General features: G+C 39.6%; 1 protein-coding gene across 14 annotated transcripts in view; it reads right to left on the bottom strand.

The window, feature by feature from the left end:
• Positions 1-18,945, bottom strand: part of epb41l3a (erythrocyte membrane protein band 4.1-like 3a) — a 292,145-nt gene that overhangs the window by 75,007 nt on the left and 198,193 nt on the right. For all 14 annotated transcript variants that reach the window (XM_039754817.1, XM_039754815.1, XM_039754816.1 and 11 more), the window contains one exon: positions 10,267-10,485. In XM_039754817.1, the coding sequence (XP_039610751.1) occupies positions 10,267-10,485 (219 nt within the window). The remainder of the gene's footprint in view (positions 1-10,266; positions 10,486-18,945) is intronic.

The following is an 18,945-nucleotide window of genomic DNA, read 5'->3' as shown; positions in this document are numbered from 1 at the left end:
CAATTTATGATCTTTGTAAAGGTTAGCTTTTTTTTTTTTTATTCACTTTTCACTCTCTCAGTCGCGCTCAGAATCAATCCATACAACCCCACCTGACACGGCTGTTTTCACTAAAGACGCGCTTATAGCTCTGCAGTGTACCACGATGCATACTAACGCCCCCCCCCCGGTTCTGACACACAAACGCTGGCTAAGCTGCCTTCTTCGATCTCACCGCCACTTGCTTTTCTTTTTATTCAGTTTTATTGAGTGTTCCTGCCAGTCCCCGCATGTTGCTGTATGCTTTTTCTTTTGCACCCAGGACATGCAGAGGAAAGAATGGTAAAGACCAGTAACTTCGGCGCTATATGCAATCATCAGACACTCCCCATCTGCCCGTGTCGCTCAAACACAGGAACATATATTGGTGTAAAAGTATAACAAAAGTGCACTTTTATTCAAGTGCACTTTTTCCATCGCCTTTTCCTGTAAGAAGCAGTGTACACACTTTCTCGATGCTGTGGTGTCTATTACACACCTGAAAGAAAGACAATATATGTGAAAATATAATCGCACTAATGCAATATTATTTGAAAACGAACAGCGCCAGATCGGTGTGAATTTATGCAGGAACTGGAAATTCTCTGATGCGGACCTTCCCCAGGGAAGAAAGTACAGTGTCAGGTGCTCATTCAGTGTAATAGAAACCATAGCACAGAGAGGTGTGTACACGGCAACAAGTACACGGTCGTAAATGTAGGAAGGACGGTCCTTGGGTGTGTGGGAACTGTTAATATTTGAATGTGATGATTTTATATAGCACGGAATGAAAATCTGCACTTCTTAGCATTGCACCATGCAAGATGTCGATCAATCGCCTACTGTATCTTGCTTTTTCTTCGGTTATACAGGTAGTTTTGAATAAAAGTGCACTTGTTTTGTTTGCGAAATGAAGTGTCTGCGTGCACTTTTCGTGGCATTACACGTGTATTTTTGAGCATGCCCGTTTGAGCAGTATAAAAGTATTGAAAAGTATAACAAAACAACGGGCAGATGGAGAGTGTCTGATGATTGCATATAGCGCCAACTTACTGCTCTTTACTATTCTCTCCTCTGCGTGCCCTGGAGTACAAAAGAAACAGAATACAGACGCTATAGCTCTGCGTTGTACCACGATGCATACTAACGCCCCCACCCGGTTCTGACACACAGACGCTGGCGAAGCTGCTTCTTCAGATCTCACCGTCACTTGATTTTCTTTTTATTCAGTTTTATTGAGTGTTCCTGCCAGTCCCCGCATGTTGCTGTATGCTGGATATGTTCATATGTATTGTCTCTTTCTTTCAGGTGTGTAATAGAAACCACAGCATAGAGAGAAGTGTGTACACTGCTTCTTACAGGAAAAGGCGATGGAAAAAGTGCACTTGAATAAAAGTGCACTTTTGTTATACTTTTACACCAATATATGTTCCTGTGTTTGAACGACACGGGCAGATGGGGAGTGTCTGATGATTGCATATAGCGCCGGTTGGTCTTTACCATTCTTTCTTCTGCATGTCCTGGGTGCAAAAGAAAAGCATACAGCAACATGCGGGACTGGCAGGAACACTCAATAAAACTGAATAAAAAGAAAAGCAAGTGACGGTGAGATACGAAGAAGGCAGCTTCGCCAGCGCTTGTGTGTCAGAACCGGGGCGTTAGTATGCATCGTGGTACACTGCAGAGCTATAGCGCCTTTAGTGAAAACAGCCGTGTCAGATGGGGTTGTATGGATTGATTCTGAACGACTGAGAGAGTGAAAAGTGAATAAAAAAAAAAAAAGCTAACCTTTACAAAGATCATAAATTGCACCGGCTGTTACAGACTGAAATCAAATGTATGTTTTATTCTAAAACAGTAAGACTAAGAACAGTTTACTTCTCAAAAGGGAGGGGCAGGATCGAACCCGTGACCCTTGATTCCAAGCGGGGCTGTATCTATTGAACCACGGAGTCAGTTATAGTAAACTGGTGTCAATGTCGCATGTTAAGGCGGCTTTTTCTTTCTGCAGTTATATGTTTGAATAAAAGTGCAATTGTGTTATTCTTGTGAAAATGTTTCTTTGCTATTTGGACTTCAGGCTTCATACATTATATAGTTTATGCCTACATTTTGTCATCTACTACTAGAATATAAAAAAAGTTTCTGTTTTAACAATGTGTTGACACAGATTACTGTAGAAACGGAACAGACATGAAATGCGTGTGTTCCAAACAACGATCTATTATTTCCACTCTAAAACTCCACTTCACTCCCAGATACTCAATCAAGGCATGAGCTGAGAGAAGTTCGTGCACGTTCTAAATTGGTGGGGGGATGGAATAGCCGGCTGCTCTAGCTTCTTTATCAGCACATTTAGAAGACAAAGGCGCTGGCGGAGAGGTGTGAAGGGATTTAAGAAGCAGTTTAAGGTGGGACGGAATTACGAGTTTTTTCGTAGGCTCTGGTAATTCTAGTGTTAACTAGTGATGAGCAAAACCCATGGAGTTTACTTTGGCATGAGTTGGTGAATTCACAGAAATGTTCGGGAACATCATTGAACCTTCGTAAAATGCATTGAAGCCAATGGGGAAATTGAGAGTGAACTAGTTTTGAGTATATTATAATGGTGCAATAGTCTTTTAAGTGTTCATGAGGGCTAGGGAAGTATCTACCAGCTATGCTGTGGCCATATAGGTGGACTGAGCTGTGAGAAAGCAGTTCTAATCACTGTGCCACTGTGCCTCAAACAACAAAGACATAGATGGAATGGTAACCACAAAAAAATACAACAAATGGCAAAAAAAAACTAGCAGCAAGTTAAAAAAACTCTATCTCTTTATATATTTATAATGAAAGGCAAAGCCCTCACTGACTGACTCACTGACTGACTGACTCATCACTAATTTTCCAAGTTCCCGTGTAGGTAGAAGGCTGAAATTTGGCAGACTCATTCCTTACAGCTTACTTACAAAAGTTGGGCAGGTTTCATTTCGAAATTCTACGCGTAATGGTCATAACTGGAAGCTATTTTCTCCATATACTGTAATGGAGTTGAGCTGGATGGCCGTGGGGGGGCGGAGTTTCGTGTGACATCATCACGCCTCCCACGTAATCATGTGAACTGACTATCAACGCAGTACGTAGAAAACCAGGAAAAGCTCCAAAAAGCACTGAAGAAAACATGCATTATACAGCATAATTGAGAAGGCAGTGAAACAATAAGAAGCGAGCGACTGACATTTACAACCATATTCATGAGTGCTGCTACTTCGGAAACAAAGCACGTGTAAACTTAAAGTTTAAATTAAGTTCATAGACAGGCTGCCGCTGGTGTTTGTCATGCCCACGGGTAATGGGATATAAGTTTAATGAGAGGACGCAGGATATAAATGAGAGTTTTGATCACTTTGTAACTAAGTTAAAATTGCAGTGGAAGGGCTGTGCTTATGCAAATTCCGAGAGACTGTGTTTGTGGGGGATTGACAGTTAAGGCGGGTGGGGGAGTCACGTTATCAACTCCCCTCCCATTCACCTCATTTCGTTCTGAGCTGAGCTCCATGGCTAACGCAGTCTTCCGAAGCAACTTCGTCACACTGCCACCAAATACTCACAGAAAAATCCACAAGTTAATACACACCCTGTCTCTAGAGTTTCTCCACACTCAATGTATTCCACACGTCCCCTTTATACCCTCTGATCTCCCATTTCAATTCAGATGCCTCCAATTTCCAGTAAGGCTCTGCTGCACGATGACAAGTAATAAGTCTCAGGGACAGACCCTACAAAACGATGCCATTTATTTCAGGCAAGATTTCTTTTCTCCTGGACAACTATACTTGCATTCTCAAAAGTGACCTCACGCAGCTTCGTCATATTACAACCGGAGTGCAGCCAGAAACTTTTAGGTTTTACTTAACATTAAATTAAGCCGTGGACATCGCAACATCACACAAGAGAGCAGCTCACATGAACTTGCTGAACGCAGTACGAGTGATCACTTTCATGCATCAAACCTGTTCAAAAAACACATTACACAATTGACAAGGCAGCGGAGAGGCTGTGTGAAGGCAACTACACAAAAAAACAGCAGAGCGCCACACTCTGAATGTATTCCTGGCATCACCGTTATACCCCCTGATCTCCCATTTCAATTGAAATGCCTCAAATTTCCAGTAAGGCTCTGCTTCGCGATGACAATTAATAAGTCTCAGGGACACACCCTACAAAAGGTTGCCATTGATTTGAGGCAACATTGCTTTCCTCCTGGACAAAACTATACGTTGCATTCTCAAAAGTAATATATATATATATATATATATATATATATATACACATCCCGATCTATATACTGTCAAATAAACGAACCACACACCCTAGCGCAACATGAGAGGCTTCGCCTTTAGCGCTGACGTCTGAGGTTCGATTCGCGAGAGTGGGTGCAGTGAGTGTGTACTGCCTGATGAGCAGTTGGATTTATTCTTTAAATTTCTATGGTGAAGAAAAATTTATGCAATGATGATTAAATTTAACTTTCATTCCTACTAAACATATTTCAGTCAACCAAATAAAAATTACTTATATTTAAAATTTAAATAGAACTTGAACAAATATGATAGTTCATAATACCCATGCAGCACTAAGTGCAAATAAGATAAGGAGTCATCCGTTTTAACAAGCAGTGTATTGCACTGATACGAAATAGCCTGCCCATTTAATTATTTTGGAATGGATAGATAAATTAAGATTTTGTACAAATAATGTTTTTAATTTTTCTTCCTCAATGGATTCTGGCACCCCCAGCAACAGCTGCTCGCACCCCAAAGGAGATATATATATATGTACATGTGGTCGTGAACAGAGGATAAAGTTTGGCAAACTTTTTGGTCATAACACGATTTGTACGTGTTCAGAGGCATTCGTGAACCGAGCCTCTGTATTTGGTTCGTAATGTGTAAAATTATAACATAGTTTGACGTTTAATAGGCTTTTTCTTAACACCTCCCATTATCCGACATTTTCGCTTATCCGACGTTCTGCCGGCCCGTTTATGTAGGACTAGTAAAATACCCATGCTTCGCAGTGGCGAAGTACTGCCTTAAAATTTTTATTAAGAAGAAAATTAAACATTTTTAAACTGAGGGAAAATATACCAATAATTATTATTTGTTAAGGATCTCTTTGTATATCACATTGTCAGTTCGGCCCTCCGGTTGTAATATGACCAAGCTGTGCGCTGAGCTTACTCTTGAGCATGCAAAGTACCGTTGGCCATGTGAAAAGTAATCTTGTCTGAAATCTCACAGCTTGGACTGCTGATGTCATAATCGGTTTGAGTTTCATGGTTTGTTTCAATTATGACAGTATTTGCAGGACTTGTGTTGAAGTGACATTCGGCATCTGTCAAGCATTGTAAGCATACAACCGGTTTCATCGATAACTTCACATCCAGCTTTTGAGAGTTTAAACATTCATAAACATCAAAGTGTCCACTACTGAAATCGTCACCTGTGAATCGAAGATGTTTAAGAGGCACTGGCGGTTGTCGAAAGGTGTAAAATATTTGGCCATTTCAGTACACTTAAAAGCGACAACCGAACAATTCAGCGGTAGCCATCAAGTCACATGCAGATGCATAGGTGAAGGGCTTAAGCATTTCACTCTTATAGTGCTCCTGTGTAGTATAATTATCTCCTGTACCGTCATCAGTTCACACCTTGAACCTGTCCCAGTCATTCAATACATCAGACACAATGTTCCTCCGGATATCAAGTGTGAGCCTGATATGACCGTGCAATATGAAAAGGCAGGTGCCATCTCCGGGCATGGAAACCGCTCGGTAAGTGACAGTTCTTTGATCGATGGTGAACACCTCGATAGACATGTTAATGGTGTGTACGGTTGGAATGATAAAGGAAATGGGTACCTGAACAATGTAAAGCAAGTCTAAAATACCTACACAATAACTATATTATAATCATAATAAACGAATAATAAAACAGCGGAGAAGCCGTGGATTAAATAAAAAGGCTGTAGTTATCAGCAGGGAGACGTGCATTCCGTGGCGAAGCAAGGAAAGGAATATAAAGACCGGAGCGACAGACGGCCTTATTTAGGCAGACAGCCAACAACGTGGGAGGTGTTGGGATGGGGGACCCAACGCCGCCTCACACGGTGACCGAGCTGCAGGCTATGGACATATATATGTACGTAAGTAGGATTCAGTTAGCGTTGGAAACCCGTGTACCAAATTTTTTGAAAATGGGCCCATAAGTAAAAAGACCGTTAAAAAGTTCAATATGCCGGCCGACAGTGGCATCATACCACTGAAATAAGTACGTACATCGGTTTTAGTTAGTGCAGGGAAGCCGCCTACCAAATTTCGTGAAGATGGGGCCATAAATAAGAAATTTCAACATGGCGGACATTATCGACCGTTATGACCATTACGCGTAGAATTTCGAAATGAAACCTGCTTAACTTTTGTAAGTAAGCTGTAAGGAATGAGCCTGCCAAATTTCAGCCTTCTACCTACACGGGAAGTTGGAGAATTAGTGACATTGGAAAGTTCAATATGGCGGCCGACAGTGGCGTCACACCACCGAAATAAGTACGTGACATCAGTTTCGTTAGCCAGGGAAGCCGCCTACCAAATTTCGTGAAGATGGGGCCATAAATAAGAAAGTTCAACATGGTGGATGTTGTCGACCGTTATGTGAAGAATTTTGAAATGAAACCTGCTTAACTTTTTTAAGTGAGCTGTAAGGAATGAGCCTGCCAAAATTCAGCCTTCTACCTACATGGGAAGTTGGAGAATTAGTGACGTTGGAAAGTTCAATATGGCGGCCGACAGTGGCGTAATACCACGGAAATAAGTACGTACATCGGTTTTGGTTATTGCAGGGAAGCCGCCTACCAAATTTCATGAGGATGGGGTCAGCCTTCTACCTACACGGGAACTTGGAGAATTAATGAAATTGGAAGGTTCAATATGGTGGCCAACAGTGTCGTCATACCACCGAAATAAGTACGTACATCAGTTTCGGTTAGCGCAGGGAAGCCGCCTACCAAATTTCGTGAAGATGGGGCCATAAATAAGAAAGTTCAACATGGTGGATGTTGTTGACCATTATGACCGTTACCTATAGAATTTCGAAATGAAACCTACTTAACTTTTGTAAGTAAGCTGTAAGGAATTAGCCTGCCAAAATTCAGCCTTCTACCTACATGGGAAGTTGGAGAATTAGTGATGAGTGAGTGAGTGAGTCAGTCAGTCAGTGAGGGCTTTGCCTTTTATTAGTATAGATAAGCGAGACTCTACTGTATCTATAGTCTGGTCAGATGAGACCAAAATTGAACTCTTTGGATGTTGTTGCATACACCATGTTTGGAGGAGAAAAGGCACTGCACATCACCCCAAAAATTCCTGTTGTTGCCATGTGTTGCTCAATCTTATCCTTAATAATTCCTTTTTTTAACTTTCCTGTGATGCAAATTAAGCTTGCTTGCCTATTGTTGTTGGGGTCTGCCTGATCATAGGATATTTGTCATTTTCTAGTTCTTCAGAATTTCCCAAGTGCGCAGTGACTTCCTAAAAATATTTGTGGAGAGTTTATAAACAGTATGTACAATGGGGTGCAAAAGTTTGGGCAACCTTGTTAATAGTCATTATTTTCCTGTATAAATCGTTGGTTGTTACGATAAAAAATGTCAGTTAAATATATCATATAGAAGACACACACAGTGATATTTGAGAAGTGAAATGAAGTTTATTGGATTTACAGAAAGTGTGCAATAATTGTTCAAACAAAATCAGGCACGTGCATAAATTTGGGCACCGTTGTCATTTTATTGATTCCAAAAGTTTTAGAACTAATTATTGGAACTCAAATTGGCTTGGTAAGCTCAGTGACCCCTGATCTACATACACAGGTGAATCCTATAATGAGAAAGAGTATTTAAGGGGGTCAATTGTTAGTTTCCTTCCTCCTTTAATTTTCTCTGAAGAGTAGCAACATGGGGGTCACAAAACAACTCTCAAATGACCTGAAGACAAAGATTGTTCACCATCATGGTTTAGGTGAAGGATACAGAAAGCTGTCCCAGAGATTTAAGCTGTCTGTTTCCACAGTTAGGAACATATTGAGGAAATGAAAGACCACAGGCTCAGTTCAAGTTAAGGCTCGAAGTGGCAGACCAAGAAAGATTTCGGATAGACAGAAGCGACGAATGGTGAGAACAGTCAGAGTCAACCCACAGACCAGCACCAAAGACCTACAACATCATCTTGCAGCAGATGGAGTCACTGTACATCGTTCAACCATTCGGCGCATTTTACACAAGGAAATGCTGTATGCAGAGTGATGCAGAGGAAGCCTTTTCTCCCCCACAGCACAAACAGAGCCGCTTGAGGTATGCTCAAGCACATTTGGACAAGCCAGCTTCATTTTGGAATAAGGTGCTGTGGACTGATGAAACTAAAATTGAGTTATTTGGGCATAACAAGGGTGTTATGCATGGAGGAAAAAGAACACAGCATTCCAAGAAAAACACCTGCTACCTACAGTAAAATATGGTGGTGGTTCCATCATGCTGTGGGGCTGTGTGGCCAGTGCAAGGACTGGGAATCTTGTCAAAGTTGAGGGACGCATGGATTCCACTCAGTATCAGCAGATTCTGGAGACCAATGTCCAGGAATCAGTGACAAAGCTGAAGCTGCACCGGGGCTGGATCTTTCAACAAGACAATGACCCGAAACACTGCTCCACTAAGGCATTCATGCAGAGGAAACTTTACAACGTTCTGGAATGGCCATCTCAATCCCCAGACCTGAATATAATTGAAAATCTGTGGTGTGAGTTAAAGAGAGCTGTCCATGCTCAGAAGCCATCAAACCTGAATGAACTAGAGATGTTTTGTAAAGAGGAATGGTCCAAAATACCTTCAACCACAATCCAGACTCTCATTGGAACCTACAGGAAGTGTTTAGAGGCTGTAATTTCTGCAAAAGGCGGATCTACTAAATATTGATTTCATTTCTTTTTTGTGGTGCCCAAATTTATGCACCTGCCTGATTTTGTTTGAACAATTATTGCACACTTTCTGTAAATCCAATAAACTTCATTTCACTTCTCAAATATCACTGTGTCTCCTATATGATATATTTAACTGACATTTTTTATCGTAACAACCAACGATTTATACAGGAAAATAATGACTATTAACAAGGTTGCCCAAACTTTTGCATCCCACTGTATTTGCAAACCTCCTTAAGAATGCAAGGATAAATATTATCTAGTCCTGGTTTGATTTCAATCTATTTAATGTAACGTGAGGATAAATATTATCTAGTCCTGGTTTGATTTCCATCTGTTTAATGTACACAGTACTTCTTACTCTGCAGTTTCCAAATCCCTAAAGTACCTCCTTAGCAGTCCCCTTTACCACAGGGAGGTTATCTACTTCCTCACATTTGAAGATCTCAGAAAAATGGGAGTACAGACCATCCACTACTTCACTAAATGTGTTACATACAACACTGATTATAATATTCTCATTATGGGAAGCTAATGTACTCCTCAAATGAAAATTCAGCAAGATTTTTGTTTTCTTCATAAATGCACATGGGTGCAAATCTGTCTGGACTTGGAGGCGACATCTTGCATGCGAGAAGCATCAATTTAATAGTACGCACGTGTGAAAGCTCTGAGCATGGCTGCTACAGTTCTGTGATGACACACTGATCTGACAAAGCATCATGGGATGCTGGGAAAAAAAATGTTACTCTAAGCTGGCTGCAAAGAGAATTTCCAAAAAAATAATGAGCAAACGCCGCTTATCTGATGCAATAAATGCTTTGGCGAATTTCACCAGTCAACACTAGTCACCATCATAATATGTGCACTTTCAGTATAAAACATACATGACACACTTCAAGTATATTTACGAACTTGTTCTTCATCATATACTGGTCCCTGCCAAGTGGATAGCTTTCTAGAATTGAATTAGGCTCAGGAGTCTGGTTTTTATTTGGTTCATAAAATTGCCATGCACTCAAAGGATGCAGTTAGTTAGTTAGTTAATTAATGTGATTTATTCATATAATATCACTTTTAAAATCTCTTAAGGACAATAGCACATAGAAGTAGAACAATTTATTACAAATTAAACAATTTACCATGTAGAAATAACTCAAAAATGAAAAAGGAAAACCGTACTGCTTCACTCTATGTTTGAAAGAAATAAAATTTGTACAAAAGAGTCACTTACTTGTAATTTTTATGCAGCTCCATAACTTTTTCCTCTAGTTCTTTAGTGGGATTAGGAGCAAACCGGAACTCACTCACATAATCTGTACCGTACTCTTCTGTGTCATAGTCACCCAATTCAGACTGTACAGTGTAAGAACCTAACAAGGCATGTGTAGCGAAAGAGCATGGAAGACGCCCCGACACAACATCATCTCTTAGCTGCAGGCAGAGGTAATATCTGAAAGAAATAAGCATTCTTAGAAGACAGAACAAGAATTCAATTTATGGCTACAACAACTAATTGATGTCTTTTATAAAATTTAATGATGAAAAAAATTGCCAACAAATTCTGTAGTGTTGTTTTAAATAATTCACTTCATTGACCAAAAGCAACATTAATCACATTCTGCTCATTTTAGGTTAAAACTTTTAAAAATATTTTGTAGCAAAACAGACATGAAATTATAATTTAGAAAAAACATATTCTACGGTCCAGCATGCTGAAATGCACGTCTTTAATTTAAATTATTTATATTCTAAAATATGCATTGTAAAACAAGTGCAACAAGTATAATATAATGAATGCAGATTGCAATAAACAATAAAAAATGTTCAATCAGAAACAAAATCAATTCCATATCACAGAAACAGTAAATATATGTAAACATCAACCACATTAAAAAAACCTTCCTTAAACAAATCAAGGAGCTAATTAGTAACCAAAAAAGGGGAAACTGCCTTATACACTCACCTAAAGGATTATTAGGAACACCATACCAATACGGTGTTAGACCCCCTTTCACCTTCAGAACTGCCTTAATTCTACGTGGCATTGATTCAACAAGGTGCTGAAAGCATTCTTTAGAAATGTTGGCCCATATTGATAGTATAGCATCTTGCAGTTGATGGAGATTTGTGGGATGCACATCCAGGGTACGAAGCTCCCGTTCCACCACATCCCAAAGATGCTCTATTGGGTTGAGATCTGGGGCCTCATGTATAAACGGTGCGTACGCACAGAAATGTTGCGTAAGAACTTTTCCACGTTCAAATCGCGATGTATAAAACCTACACTTGGCGTAAAGCCACGCACTTTTCCACGGTACCTCATGCCTTGTCGTACGCAAGTTCTCTGCTCGGTTTTGCAGACTGGCAGCACCCAGCGTCAAAGCAATGGTACTGTTCCTGTGTGGTTACTCATTATTTTCCTGACGCGGCTTTATAAATACACTGAAACTAACCGCATATTGTTTACTAGCAGAATACCCGCGCTTCGCAGCGGAGAAGTAGTGTGTTAAAGAAGGTACGAAAAAGAAAAGGAAAAATTTTAAAAATAACGTAACATGATTGTTAATGTAATTGTTTTGTCATTGATATGAGTGTTGTTCTCATATCTATCTATATATATATATATATATATATATATCTATCTATATATATATATATATATATATATATATATATATATATATATCTTGATCTCATATCTATCTATCTATATATATATAAATATCTATCTATCTATCTATATATATATATATATATATATACTCGCGCTTGGCAGCGGAGAAGTAGTGTGTTAAAGAAGGAAAGAGAAAGAAAAGGAAACATTTTGAAAATAACGTAACATGATTGTCAATGTAATTGTTTTGTCACTGTTATGAGTGTCGCTGTGATATATATAAATATATATAGCAAAATACCCGCGCTTCGCAGCGATGTCATGTGTTTAAGAAGTTATGAAAAGAAAAGGAAACATTTTAAAAATAATGTAACATGATTGTCAAAGTAATTGTTTTGTGTATTTGGCGGCAGCGTCACAAAGTTGTTTTCGTAGCTGCATCAGAAAATGTACCACACGTCTGACACGCCTCCTTTTTACTGTTTTCTCAAAGCTTGGATTGCTGCTGTCATATATATATATATACACACACACACACACACACACACACACACACATATATATATATATATATATATATATATATATATACATACATATCTTCATATCTACATATCTATATATACATATCTACATATACACATATATATATACATACCTATCTACATCATATATACACACATACATACATACACACACACACAAATTATATATGTGTATGTATGTATGTATGTATGTATGTGTGTGTGTGTATATATATATATATATATATAATGTAATAGGGTGTGTGTGTGTGTATATATATATATATATATATACATACATACATACATACATATATATACACATATATATACTTGTGTGTATGTTTGTATGTGTCTATATGTGTGTGTATAGCTTTGGTCACTGAGTGCAAGGGAAAAATAATAAAATATAGTCTATAAGTTATTAAACAGTAAAACATTAACGTTTTAAGAAGTACAGGTACATTGAGCACTACTGGAGTGGTTTGGGTAAACTACATTTTAAAGACTGTGTAACACAACAGGTAAGTAACTAACAGCAGCTAAAATATATATGGATCATCTCTCGGTAGTAGATCCCTTTTGAAAGGCGCTACACGACGGCTGTGGTATAGAAATTACATTTTCTATGTGAGCGTTCAAATTTGTGCCTCTGGTAATGTACCTTACCGGCATTTAAAGAAAATTAGTTTTGTGTCCTCTGCACTGTTAAGAGAGAAAGGCTTTGGTTTGGGATAAAAGGTGTAAAGAAAGGAAAGTTGCCTTTTTCTTTTATATAGTATAGAGAGATGTGTTCGCTGGCGTTATGATCGCCTTTTGGGGACAGTGCGGTGGGTCTTGTGTAGACTGGTGAGACGTCCCTGCCATTAATCAGCTGTGATGGCACTGTCAGTCCTCCACTCGTGTGCGTGTCTTCATAATCCGAGGTGAGGACCTCATAATCTTATCGTGCAAAAGAAAGTGTGAATGCCTTAATATTATTTTTCCGTGGTGTAGAAAAGGGGTCCCGTGTTTGCACTTGTCTGGGCTATAGCGCAGGGGGAGGATGAAAAAAATTAAAAGTGCTCACTTTGACTTAAGGCAGAAGCGCAGTCAGCGTCTCAAAGGCGGCACAGCTATGCGCGCTGGCTGCTCGACTTTTGCTGGGCAGGAGACCACAGTTTTGCAGACACGTTCATGATATCAAAAGTCTCAGCGCTCTTTGGAGGTCATTCATATATTATATATATAGCAAAATCCCCGCCGCAGCGAGAAGTAGTGTGTTAAAGAAGTAATGAAAAGAAAAGGAAACATTTTAATAATAACGTAACATGATTGACATTGTCATGAGTGTTGCTGTCATATATATGCCTGCCTAAATAAGTCACCCTCGCTTTGCTCTTACTTTATTTACCGTTCATTTAATCATGGCTATTGGCGGAAAAATTATAAAATGGAAGGAGGATGGCTTTACCAAAACAATTATTGATGGCGAATCGATTATTCATAAAGCTTGAATTGGTGATGTTTTTCTGTGTTAACCTCATATTTTTCAGACTTCTTCTCAAACTAAGGTGGTGCGAGGGTAAAATGAATCGGGATGCGCTGATCAATGTAATCGTGTACCAGGAAATCATGCATTGACAAAAGCTCCCCTTTGCTTGTAATGCAAAGTGTGATTAAATGCATTATTTTTAGCGCGTTATGGAGCACATGCATGAAGCTTCTCAGCTGTGCTTGTGCTAAGAAAAGGAAAGATTTTAAAAATAGCGTAACACGATTGTCAATGTGACCTTTTGTAAGTAGTGCCTGGAGGATTCAGTGTGGAGAAACTCTAGAGATAGCATGTGTATTAACTTGTGGATTTTTCTGTGAGTATTTGGTGGCAGTCTGACAAGTTGCTTGAAGACGGCATTAGCGCTGAGCTCAGCTCAGACCGAAATTAGATGAATGGGAGGGGAGATGATGACGTGACTCCCCCACCCGCCTTAACTGTCAATCCCCACAAACACAGTCTCTCGGAATTTGCATAAGCACACCCCTTCACCTACAATTTTAACTTAGTTACAAAGTGATCAAAACTCTCGTTTATATCCTGCGTCCTCTCATTAAACTTGTATCCCGCATTACCTGTGGGCATGTGAAACGCCAGCGGTAGCCTGTCTATGAACTTAATTTAAAGTTTAGGTTTACACCTTTCTTTCTTTCCGAGGCAGCAACACTCATGAATATGGTAGTATATGTCACTCGCTCGCTTCTTATTGTTTTTCGCTGCCTTCTCAATTATATAATGCATGTTTTCTTAAGCGCTTTTTGGAGGTCTTCCTGGTTTTCTACGCACTGCGTTGACAATCAGTTCACGTGATTACGTGGGAGGCATGATGATGTCACACGAAACTCCGCCCCCCCACGTCATTCCAGCTCAACTCCATTACAGTTAATGGAGAAAAATACCTTCCAGTTATGACCATTAGGCGTAGAATTTCGAAATGAAACCTGCCCAACTTTTGTAAGTAAGCTGTAAGGAATGAGCCTGCCAAATTTCAGCCTTCTACCTACACGGGAAGTTGGAGAATTAGTGATGAGTCAGTGAGTGAGTGAGTGAGTCAGTCAGTGAGTGAGTGAGTGAGGGCTTTGCCTTTTATTAGTATAGATTAGTGTAACGCATCTGATTGTAATTAACTTGTAACAATATAATGGTCCAGGAAATAGCCATAGTATTCCAAATACCATAACTGCTTTAGCGTTGTTACTCTCACTTCTCCTTCTTTCAGCTCCTCCCGTTAGGAGTTGCCACAGCGGATCATCTTTTTCCATATTACTCTCACTGGAAGACTCGGAGTATTTATATTACTGTATCTGAGTGTGAATCACAGCAGCAGCTGATTGGAAAGAGAATTATTGGTATACAGCTTCAAGGACACGCTGTCTCAGCCACTGCAAAACGTTTTAAAGCCTTTCCTGTACAGACCTCGCGGTTCAGAAACAGTTTCATCCCAAGAACTTTAAATGCACTCAATCAATAGCACCTTGTAGAACTGTTTTAACTTACAAGTACAATCACCCCACTGTAAACTTGCACTACAGTTATAACATCGCACAACCTGAGCCACTTTATAAAGTGCGTATTTACATATGATGACGATATCATTTTTAAGGTGAAATGCAGCAAAATATGTTTAATAAATTATACAGATAAAACTTTAACTTCATTTAAATAATCTATATTCTTCACTGGGACTGGCGTTAAGGATAGAATAATTAAACATGTACTACGAAGATATTTCAATGTTCCTTAAACGTTTTGAAGAATCAGCGCTAAGCTTACAGATGGCTTAACTTCTATTACAGAGCTGAATGTGTGGCGATCGGTTATTTGGGTAAAAAAAAGCACTGACTACAATGACGGCTACGCCAATATACTGTATATTGAATATAACACAGAAAGAGAAAATAACAACACAGCTAAAAACGCAGTGACAAATTTCGGCAAAAGTTAAATGCTTGTGTCATGAGCACGAGGCGGCTATGCAGTGTCTGCAAGGGACGAGGCCAGAGGCCATCCACCGTGCATAAGATACTTTACTGACATTGGCGGGAAGGAGCCACCGATTCTTCCTCTGCCCAGTGCCACCACAAGCCTAGAGCCACCCCTGAGTACTGCTGCAATAAATTATTTAATCGAAGTGAAACACGTTTAATAACGTGCTTTAACTCCTATCATCATGAAAATGATATCACATAGACATCTCAGTATTTTAGTTATTCAGAGAGGTGTAATATCACGAATGTAATGGATTCTGTGTCCAGTTGGAGGAAGAGAGCCGGTTTAAGAAGCAAGTAGTGATTCACACACATAGGCACATAGAAGATCAAATACAAAACAAAGCATTTAACGTGCTACTTTAATTACGATGGGATTTGAGAAACTGGTTAATTAAACGATTTTAAGATGAAGTTTATGATGTTCTACTTTAATGACAAAATAAACTACGTGATTAAAGTGGAAATGTCGAGATTAAAGTTGACATTTCGTGCTATTTCCCCACTGTGTGCTTTTTTTTCTCTGTACCCTAATAAGCTTTCATATGACACTCAGACAGTGAGCTACAACTCGGCTTTTCACGGCGACTTTGATATGTGACTTCATTTTTATTTCCGGCACTGTGCGATTTTGTGAACGTGAGCTTTCAAGTTTCTCCAACGCGCTATGTCACTCGATCAACTTCCTTTTGTTGATTATACCACGGTTTATTTGAACAAATAGTATGTTTGTCCTTTGCCTCCACTTGGTATTCGCCGAAATTCTTATATTTACCCCCCGTGCTTTTCCCATTGTCTTTTCAGAGAAGGCTGAGTTTAAGGGCGATTTATATTGATTTGCATATTCAAAGAGGCGTAATTCTGGGAGGAGTTGGGGCGTTACATGAAGCGTGTGCACGAGCGTTAGTTTTCACGCTGATCGGGATTTATGTAGCGGAAGAACATGGAAGTTGGAGTATGCACAGATTCCTGCATCTGGATTTTTCTGTGCGTAAGCACATTTCGGCTTTTGTGCTTACGCCATGTTATAGTGTGAGTTCTACGCACGGCGTTATACTTGAGGCCCCAGGTGACCGTGGGGGCCACTTTAGTACATTGAACTCATTGTCATGTTCAAGAAACCAATTTGAAATGATTCGTGCTTTGTGACATGGTGCATTATCCATCAGAGGATGGGTACATGGTGGTAATGAAGGGATGGACATGGTCAGAAACAATGCTCAGGTAGCCCGTGGCATTTAAACAATGCCCAATTGGCACTAAGGGGCCTAAAGTGTGCCAAGAAAACATCCCCCACACCATTACACCACCACCACCAGCCTGCACAGAGGTAACAAGGCATGATGGATCCATGTTCTCATTCTGTTTACGCCAAATTCTGACTCTACCATTTGAATGTCTCAACAGACTCATCAGACCAGGCAACATTTTTACAGTCTTCAACTGTACAATTTTGGTGAGCTCGTGCAAATTGTAGCCTCTTTTTCCTATTTGTAGTGGAGATGAGTGGTACCCGGTGGGGTCTTCTGCTGTTGTAGCCCATCCGCCTCATGGTTGTGCATGTTGTGGCTTCACAAATGCTTTGCTGCATACCTCGGTTGTAACGAGTGGTTATTTCAGTCAAAGCTGCTCTTCTATCAGCTTGAATCAGTTGGCCCATTCTCCTCTGACCTCTAGCATCAACAAGGCATTTTCGCCCACAGGACTGCCGCATACTGGATGTTTTTCCCTTTTCACACCATTCTTTGTAAACCCTAGAAATGGTTGTGCGTGAAAATCCCAGTAACTGAGCAGATTGTGAAATACTCAGACCGGCCCATCTGGCACCAACAACCATGCCACGCTCAAAATTGCTTAAATCACCTTTCGTTCCCATTCTGACATTCAATTTGGAGTTCAGGAGATTGTCTTGACCAGGACCACACACACTAAATGCATTGAAGCAACTGCCATGTGATTGGTTGATTAGATAATTGCATTAATGAGAAATTGAACAGGTGTGGCAAATAATCCTTTAGGTGAGTGTATATCCTATTATTAATTAAAACAAAAGGGGTTTAACAGAAACATCGGCAAGATCCTTACAAGACTTTTTTTTTTAATAACAAATCAATTTTTTGACTAATTCTAAAGAAGCTCTGCAGAGTTTCATAGAAAGAAAATTACAATTTTTTCTAGTTACTGTACAATATATCATTTTTCAATTGAGTTATAGAGGGAACATTAGGATTTTACCAATCAAGCAGGATTAGTCAAAGTGATAAAAATGTACTGTAGTAAATCACAGTGAAGTTATAACTAGACAGTGCAACACTTTCACATGAGAATCTGTAATTATCTTAAATCCCACTGCACGATAGATAACAAAATCTCTTTACGCAAAGGGATTTTAATTGCAGACAGTCCCAAAACAAATATCCCAGTAAGGGTGAACTACCTGCCATTGTTTACATTAGGGTCAAATTTCTAATATATTTTAAATAATTTTAATTAGAAGAGGTGTTCTAGATGTACAATTTTAAGCTGAATTACAGCGTATGCTTCACAAATTGCTGAGGAAAAAATTGTTTTAATTATTGAATTCTACTCTTTGCCTGAAATATTGATAAGAGTTCTTTCCCCCCCAGAGTGGTGAGGTGTGACATTAAATGATAATGTCTAGAAATGCTACCAATATTCTACTCATTACTTGCATTTATCTTGGATTCACCCATGTCATTGGAATTACCTCATTTTTGGAAAAGATAGTGTTACTGGGGACTGTGCGCCCCCTACGGCACTTTAAAAATTGCCGCAGGTATCCACCTCTGACCACAATGAAAAATACCTTGACCTAATTCTGGTTGAAATCCAATGGCAATGGGGTGTCTGACGACGGGAGCAGGTACGAATGGATGAGGAACTCCTAGTTAGAAACCTGCATTTCAGTGACACAGGATATTTGGTTGCTAACACCTGGGACTAAGTGGCAGCTGCTTTCGGCAGAATCCTGTGTGACTGAGCAGCCCTATTTGGGGACTGCACTGCTTACCAACAATTGAGAAGGGGTCTAGAAAAAGTGGACTTACAAAATGCCCACTCAGCTCATGCATGGGTAAGGTTACTGCATCTCTTGGGTCATTCCAATAGAAATAATAAGTTGTATGATATAAAACTGGCAACATGGAATTTAAGGACTCTCCTGGACTCATATGACGGTACTGACAGACTCCATAGGAGAAAAGCCATAGTAGCAGCCGAACAGAGTCAT

Source organism: Polypterus senegalus, chromosome 5 (assembly GCF_016835505.1).
Source record: "Polypterus senegalus isolate Bchr_013 chromosome 5, ASM1683550v1, whole genome shotgun sequence".
Classification (NCBI taxonomy): Eukaryota; Metazoa; Chordata; class Cladistia; order Polypteriformes; family Polypteridae; genus Polypterus; species Polypterus senegalus.
This window is presented reverse-complemented; position numbering and strand designations above follow the sequence as displayed.